The sequence below is a fragment of the Sinocyclocheilus rhinocerous genome, unplaced genomic scaffold (assembly GCF_001515625.1).
Source record: "Sinocyclocheilus rhinocerous isolate Xijiao unplaced genomic scaffold, SAMN03320098_v1.1 scaffold40, whole genome shotgun sequence".
Taxonomy (NCBI): Eukaryota; Metazoa; Chordata; class Actinopteri; order Cypriniformes; family Cyprinidae; genus Sinocyclocheilus; species Sinocyclocheilus rhinocerous.
The window spans coordinates 356,088-364,855 of NW_015624837.1; the positions used below are offsets into that span (position 1 = coordinate 356,088).

The window sequence follows — 8,768 nt, forward strand, 5'->3', positions numbered from 1 at the left end:
TAAAAATGACTTGTAAACTCAATCAGTTGTAGCTAATCACCTTCTCAATGGCACACAAAGCCATTTGACTTTCAGCTGTGATCAGCTGTGGTCAACCCCATAACGAATAAAGTTGTGGACAGGCACAAGTCAGGAGATTGATACAAAAACATTTCAAAGGCTTTATCAATGCCTAGAAACACAGTGAAGTCTATTGGAAGGTATTTGGTACAACACAGACCCTCGCTGGATCAGGACGTCGCTCTAAACTAGATGAAAGAGCCGGGAGGAAACTGGTCAGAGAGGCGACCAGAGGCCTACAACAACTCTGAAGCAGTTGCAGGAATTTATGACTAAGAGTGGTCATTGTTCACATGTGACAACAATATCACAAATTCTCCACAAATGTGTCTTGTATGGGAGGGTTGCAAGAAAAAAGCCAGTCCTCAAGAAAGGCCACATGCAGTCACGACTGAGCTTTGCCAAAATGCACCTTGAAGATTCTGAGGCAGGTGAGACTAAAATTAAATTATTTGGCCTCAACACCAAATGACATGTCTGGAGGAAATCCAATACAGCTCTCCATCCAAATAACAGCAATCCTACAGTAAAGAATAGAGGTGGTAATATCCTGTTATGGGGTGTTTCTCTGCAGCAGGGACTGGAGCACTTGTCAGGATAGAAGGAAAAATAGATGGGGCAAAATACCGTTAAATTCTTGAGGAAAATCTGCTGCCCTCTGCCAGAAAGTTGTCAATGGGAAGAAGGTTTACCTTCCAGCATGACAATGACCCAAAGCACACAGCAAAACTGAGCACACAGTGGTTGAAGGAGAAAAAAGTGAATGTCCTTGCATGGCCTAGTCAGAGCCCAGACTTAAACCCCACTGAATATCTGTGCAATAACTGGAAGACTGCAGTCCACAAACGCTCACCATCAAATTGAACTGAACTTGAGCAGTTCTGCAAAGAAGAGTGGGCAAATATTGTAAAGTCTAAATGTGTAGTAGAGACATATCCCAACAGACTAAAGGCTGTAATTAAAGCAAAAGGTGGTTCAACAAAATACTGAAACAAGGGGGTGATCCTTTTTCCAACTCAGTGATTCTGGTTTTTATTTTTTATTTTTTTTCTGACATGCTGGTATTATATCTTTCACTTGGATGTTATAAGTTGCACTGAATACAGCTGGATAAAACAAAAACTGTGTCCGTCTTCATTTCAGGCTGCAAAGCAACAAAATGTGATTATTTTAAAGGAGGGTGATTCTTTTCTATACCCACTGTATATGCAAATTTCATTCTACCTCTAGTTTGTAAAGAATGAAAGCACTGTTTTTTTAGTATCCCAGAGAGTAATACAGAACCCATGATTGAAACAAACATCTGTAAATACAGCTAAACAATACAAAACAAAAATAGCAAAGTAGTATATAAATGCCATCTTTGTTATTTACAGCAATAATCTGACATTTTCTGATTTTTTGGGTGTGTTTGTGCTGTTACCTTAATTTATATATTAAATTTGTGAATCAAGTGCTAAAATAATGCAGACAGACCATGCAAATACACAATGCTAACTTAACATTCTTAGTGAATTCCTTTCTCAGTTCAGTTGAATCTTTGTGTGCAAGTAGCAGTGCTGATCGGCTCCCTTTCCCACAAAGAAACCTTTTCACATCTAGTTCAATGCTGATTCGCACTCCTGATTCAATAAATTAAGGATACTTAGTCGTACTTGAGTTAGAGGTTTTCAGGGCTGGAACGGATTAAAAGAAAATGTGTTGTGAATGCCAGGAGTAGAACAGAAAGCCGCTGCTCCGTCAGCCTGCCGCATAGCTCTGCCCGTCTCTTGTTCTTTGTTTAAAGATCAGTGAAGTTGAAAGGTCTTGTTACTCTTGTTGAAACAGAAACTAAGCTCTTTTCTAGGTATTGATGGTCCAGTCTGTGCTGGGTAAAAGGGCTCTTATTCGCAGATATTTCATGGACGTGGGCAGGTTGATTGGATCTTATAGACTGTGCATTATAGGTTGTAAATGAGTTATCATGCCCAGCAACCCAGAAGAGAGCAACCTAAAGTCGTTAACTGCTGTAGTTCGTCTGTATCGTCAGTTTCCAACTATTAGTCTCAAGCTCAGATGTCACACCCACGAAACCCTCACGGTCATGATCCATATTGCACACAAAAACACCAAGAGCTGGTATGGAATCAGTTTCCAGGACTGCAGGTGCACAAGTTTTGTTATTAATCGTCCCGTGATGTAGGTTGCATTTTTTAAACTACATGTTGAAAATGGTGTTTTGAAGTTTTAAAATTCAATTTTTAAAAATTTGATTAGTCAACTATTCATAGTCAAAATCTGACTACTTGAGACTATAGCTACGTCCCAGTTGAAGGACTGCATACTTCGAAGGATGCAGACTTCAAAGACCACAAAGGTCAAACCGAATGTTGTTAAATGAGACCTAGCATACGGAGGATTGCATCGCATCTTACTAAGACATGTCAACATTTAAACCACTCTAAAGTGTTTTGTTAGATATTCAAGTAAGTTGAAATGCAATACTTACATTTAAATGTGTAATCCAGCATTTTCTCTCAAAAAATCATGTCGTCAACGGTGTACATTGAATCTTGCGATTGTCTGGGCCGTGAAGGATCCATCTGTTGTATCCTTCATGGCCCGGGAAACAAAGGACGCATTTGATGGAGCCTTCAAATTGGTTTGTAATTGGTGACGCATTCAGTCTTCAAATGCAGCCTCAAAAGGATGCAGCCTCTGAATTGGGACACAGCTTATGTTTGTATTGACTTCGCCTCTGTCTTTTTCCTTCTGTCCCTCAACAGGTGTCCCCCCTGCGAGTGGGACGGGTACTCTGCAGATCAACCTGCTGGACATAAACGATAACGCACCTCGAGTCTTCCCTCAAGAAGCAGAAGTGTGCGAACGTCCCGAACCCAACGCCATCAATATCACAGCTGTAGACGGAGACCTCAACCCCAACGCTGGGCCCTATGCTTTCGAACTGCCCAACCGACCCTCTGACATCCGCAGGAACTGGACACTGACTCGAATCAGTGGTACGCCACTGGGATTAACAATTACTCAATTCTATTTTGATTTTTCTGCCAGACTTTATCTGACCCATTTGTGTTGTTATACTTGTGGTTGGTTTGTAGGCGATCACGCTCAGTTAAGTCTGAAGATTAGTTACCTGGAAAGTGGGATATACGAGCTGCCCATCAGCATCACAGACTCGGGGAACCTGCCCATGTCCAACACTACCTACCTGCGCATCAAAGTGTGCCAGTGCGATCACCACGGCGACTGCGTGGACATGGAACGCATCATGGCAGCCGGGCTGGGCACCGGAGCTATCATCGCCATACTTATCTGCATCATCATTCTGCTGGGTAAGACACACACTAGACAGAGATTGTTGTTTCTTCCAGGCAGTGGAGTTCTTATCAGTTGGTCACATCAATTGCCAAGCACATGTGATCTGCTTTTGTTCGCAGAGGGGATATAGTCACAAAAGATTTCATAGCGAGGCTGTTGTAGAAGGAATAGGAACAGTTCTGTTCACTTACACCAATGTTATCAGTTGAATCAAAATCAAATGATGCTTTTCTCTTTTTGGGTTGACTGGGTTTCCATCCACAGATTTTTATTTAATATTTTATTTGATATTTTATATTTAAAAAAAATGCTGGATGGAAACACCAAGAAGTAAATCCAATATCTAAAAAAAAAAACGTAAAAGCTCTTTTGAGGTGGATTAATGATTTATTCAGCAAGAAGACATAAACACATAAACTATGATGGAAACACATTGTGCCTCATGTGCATCGAGTCATGTGATTGAATAGTTCACTTCAGACCAATGTCATTGCATAAATTGGGGTCTTCAAAAAACACTGGAGCCAAAGCCTGTCATCAAAACGATTGGTTACTTTCACCTTCCAAAACAGGTTGACGCACACCGTCGGCCCTCAAAAATAAGGCATTCACTAGCGACAACATTTTTCTGAATGTTTTGTCTCTGCGCTCTAAAGTAATTTATTGCATTTGATAAAAGAGCCACAGTAGTTTTCCCAATAGCCACAACTTCCATTTCTGTTTTGCTCAAACTTCTGTGAAAGTGACAATTTTGTTTTCTCGATCACATGGGATGTGTTAAATTAAATTTGCAATTTGGATGGAAACATAGCTTGTGCTCAATTCTTGCACAATTCTGATTCACAGTCTCTGCTGTTTTAAATCACTTTACTTGCATAATTTACCTATTAAACTAAAAAAAAACAGCAGATGAAATACTTTGACGTGAATAATATTACAGAATAAATGCAGAATATTCATTGAGCATACCTATTGAGCTCATTTTAGAGACAAAAATTTCACAAAAATATAACTTGTCTTTGTCTGAGTGAGCAACAGTAACTGAGGGGGGCGAAGCTTAGCGAAACGTCAATTTCAGTTTGTGGTGCTAAAAAATACACACTGCACCTTTAACTGTCTGATCTCAAGTCATTTTGCTCTTTTTATATTGATCTGTATCTCACTTTCTGTCTCTCTGCAGTGCTGGTGTTGATGTTTGTGATGTGGATGAAGAGACGGGATAAAGAGAGACAGGCCAAGCAGCTGCTGATCGATCCAGAGGACGACGTGCGAGACAACATACTCAAATACGACGAGGAGGGCGGCGGAGAGGAAGACCAGGTACATGCGCTCCCTCTCTACTGCTGCTGCTGCTGGACATACACAGTTATTTTCAGCTCACAATTACTCTTTACAATCTAGCTTGTTTAATAAAAACATTGTAAAGTTTCATTTTAACCAGTCGTTAAATGTTCACGATTGTAATTTAAGCTGCGTGGTGCAGTTTAAATTAAAATCGTGAACATTTAACAACTGACTAATTTTCAGCATTCACTGTGCAAGTAATGCTGATTATAAGTCATAGCATGTAAGCGACTAATTTTAAATTGATGAAACAATGTGTGAGACTCACAGATTTGCATTTGAGCCAAACTTTATTTTTTGCGCAACTGACACTCACACACAAAAACATTTTCTATGGTTTTCATGAGTTAATGATATTTTCTATCCCCTAAAACGAACTCCCAAAGGAACCATTTGGCATTTTTCGATTTTTAATTAAAACATTTAAATCTAAAAAAAAATCCATTAGTAATGTACTTAAGCCTGGGTGTGCTGTTTTTCCACTTGCTTCAACATCTCGCATAGTGTTTTAGCATTTTCAAAGTGATACTCCATAAACTGGCACTTGCAGACGTGTGCCATATTTTTAACCAAGTCTTGGAAAAGGCAGGTATATTCCGACCTCCTTGCATATCCATTTCTCTTGTTTTAACCTTAAACTATTTTCTGTCGTCTTTTTCAACTAGTTCTTGAAAACAGCAGCCCAGCTGTGCAGTGTGTATGTCTGTATCGCCAAATCATAAATCAAAGAATAGTTTTGGCTATCGGCTAGCTAAGTAAAGGAGGACATACCATAGAGTTTGACTGTTTTATATAGACATACTGTTTCTTCAGGACTATGATCTGAGCCAGCTGCAGCAGCCCGATACTCTGGAGCCAGACTTGATCAAGCCCGTCGGGATCCGCCGGCTGGACGAGCGACCGATGCACTCCGAGCCCAACTATCCCATCCGCTCGGCCGCACCCCACCCCGGAGACATAGGAGAGTTCATCCACGAGGTACTCCGTGTGTGCGCTCTTCTGATGTCGCGTCATATAAAATGGCTCGATGGCACCAGTGATAAGACTTAATGGTGATTGATTGGTTAATTGGACCAAGGTCCTTTTAGTTTTGTTGATTATTAGCCAGGCTCAGGGATTCAATATCTCATGCGCCCTCCCACACACATGCAGACCTCACAGGCTCTAAGCAGTGCGACTGCACTCAAAGCAGTGTGAGATTAGCAAGAAACTGCTTAAATCAGGTAATGAATTAAACATTACTGCTAAATGTAATCAGCCTCACTTAAAAGACAGAAAGGCTTTGTAGACGGCAGCATTTGCCAAAATGTTTGACCAAACTGTGTTTTAAAGAAACACGGCAGTTAGGATTTTTAGCTGTTTTTTAGCATTCCAACAAAAATTGTCACTTGTGAGTTTTGTTTATAGCCGTTTTATGTCTGTAGAAAGATTTGTTTGGACAAGCGATTTCAGGATTCAGAATTATGTCAACTGAACATCTATACAGTGTTTAGTCTGTTAGCACTCTGCCTGGACTGTGTTATGCCAAGAATAGAACTTTATTTGTACAATATGGCAGGCTTTCAAAACCAAGTGAGCTGCCTACCTAGACAGCATTTTTAAGCACCAAAGGCATCTTAAACATTCAAATTGAATGTGCATTCGGATGGTTGAGCACATGTAAATCAAACATTTGAATTTGTCCATGATGCCCATAAATGTTGTACATGCGTTTTTGTCTATAGAATGTTTGTGCCTCACGTATTGTATCTAAATTTGCGTGTGCGAAATGCTGCACTTAGTACTACTCGTTTTCCATTCGAAGGAAATGGCATTTCAAATACTAGCTTTAGCACATTTAGTTCCCCCTTTTATGCTGAATAAGAATAGTGACCGTTATGACCGTTGAGTGCATTGGTGCACTTTGCTTGTATTTTTTTTTACATTTTGTATAGTTTTTAATAATATTATTACAGACAAAGCATGCAAATAAGAAGTGACTTTACAAAAGAAGAAATTAAAAAATAAAATCAAGTGAATGTATTGATACATAGTTCAATACATGGAATTTCAAAACAACCAGCAATCAAGAGATGGTTAATATATTAGCATTTATAGCATCTGAAAATTACTGTATTCTAATAAATTCATCTGAGTATGAGAAGGTTCAAAGATTAAACTTCAGAGGAACTTCTAAAGAGGTTAAAAAATTAGCTGGAGCCACATGTTAAATTTTGAATAGACTGCAGATTTCCAGAGAGGCAAGACACATTTCCTTACATAATAGGAAATAATGGTCAGTACACAGTGGTCTTTGTGTTCATTAAAATTTTCGGATTCACTTGCACACATATACTACAAAATGGTACAGAATAGTGCAGAAGTATGTGAAATAGGACGCACACACTCTTTTTACTTAATGGGTTTCAGTTGTATTGTCACTCCTTCCTCCTTCCTTCCTTCCTCTTCTCACTTTAGCTGTTTCTCATCCAGTGCCCTGACAGAGCGTTCAGTGTTTCATTGTTTAATTGCGCGAGCTCAGACTGTGCTTAGCTGTGCCGTTTCCAGAACGTAGCCGCTTATAAATAAATGCTTTAGCCTGTTCCAGAGCCCAGCATCTGTTTGCACGGCGACCCCAATCCTTCTCCGACTTCCCTCTCCTCCCATCTCCCTTCCTCCTCTTTTGTTCCTACTTCTTTTTCTCCATCCCATCCCCCTCTGCGCTTAAACAGCAATACCAAATGAGTAATTTAAATGGTTGTACTAGACACCAAAACCACTAAACACTAAAACCACATCCGTTCTCGTCATGTTCCCCAGGGTCTCAAGGCGGCTGATACAGATCCCACGGCCCCTCCGTACGACTCTCTGCTGGTCTTCGACTATGAGGGCAGCGGCTCCACGGCCGGATCGCTCAGCTCCCTTCACTCCTCCAGCAGCGGAGGCGACCAGGACTATGACTACCTCAACGACTGGGGCCCTCGCTTCCGCAAACTTGCCGACATGTACGGAGGCAACGACGACTAGCTTACGCCATCACCGCAGGACCACAGAAAGAGAAGGAAGAACCGGAGGAGGAGGAGGAAAATTAAAAGAAAAAACATCAAAAAACAGTGTGGTACTTTTTTTTTATTGTGGGACGTGGACAGTGTGCAGAATCAAAACAATGAAGAAACCAATATACCCTAGAGAGACAGACAATGAAGACTGAGAAACGAAGAGACAAGAAGGTGGAAGGAAGATCACCATGGCAACAAAACCAGGTCTCTCCGAGGCCCTCTGTTGTAGACAGAGGGGGTCTAATGAAGGAAATCTGCCTAGTTTTGGTTCAGTCCAGGATTTTTTCGGCCTAAGTTTGAAGGATCATCGGTACGAAACGTATGAAGGAACGCTTAAAGAACGTTAAATGAATGCTAAGTTACACTTGAATCTCACAGTACAGAAGCACTGGGATATTACGTGCCTTTTTGTACATTTTTTTGGTTTCATTTTTACATTTTCAGTCTTTGTTGATTTGATCTGATGATGTTTTTCTGTTCAATGACTTTGGTGGCTCAGAGTTTTGGAGTGTTTTTGTCGTGAGCCTGTTTATAACGTTTATGCCTCTACACGCTTCTGTTTGCGTTTCTCACCATCATGCTGTTCGTTCACGTATCAAAACGAAGACTTTGGAAGAGTGAGAGCGTCTAGACAGAGAGAACAGCTTTGTACAGTATGCTAGAAAATTGATTTCAGTTTCTCGTTTTTGTTGCGTTTTCCTCTTTTTATATATATATATATTCACAGTTTTTCCACCAAAACGTTAACTTATGCAGCCAGTTGCAAAATGGGAGACGAGCATTATTATTTGGTAGCAGAACTTTTTGTTTTGTTCATTTATTTCTCTCTCTCTCTCTCTCTCTCTCTGCATTTTTTTGAAGTGATTTAGGATTTTGCAAATGAAAACGTTCTGTTTTTTCAAATGTCATCTGCCTTAGTCATCCTGGTATTCTTTCATGCCTGGTATTCTTTCATTTTTTACTCCACTGTAAATTAAATGATGTGTACATAGTTTTTTGTTTTGTTTC

At 40.2% G+C, this 8,768-nt stretch overlaps 1 protein-coding gene across 1 annotated transcript in view; it reads left to right on the plus strand.

Annotated features, from left to right (window-relative positions):
- Nucleotides 1-8,481, plus strand: part of cdh2 (cadherin 2, type 1, N-cadherin (neuronal)) — a 47,619-nt gene extending 39,138 nt beyond the window's left edge. Inside the window, exons 12-16 of the mRNA XM_016560056.1 lie at nt 2,826-3,059; nt 3,159-3,392; nt 4,559-4,698; nt 5,536-5,700; nt 7,522-8,481. Of these exons, the coding sequence (XP_016415542.1) occupies nt 2,826-3,059; nt 3,159-3,392; nt 4,559-4,698; nt 5,536-5,700; nt 7,522-7,728 (980 nt within the window). The 3' untranslated portion in view covers nt 7,729-8,481. The remainder of the gene's footprint in view (nt 1-2,825; nt 3,060-3,158; nt 3,393-4,558; nt 4,699-5,535; nt 5,701-7,521) is intronic.
- Nucleotides 8,482-8,768: the final 287 nt, after the last annotated feature.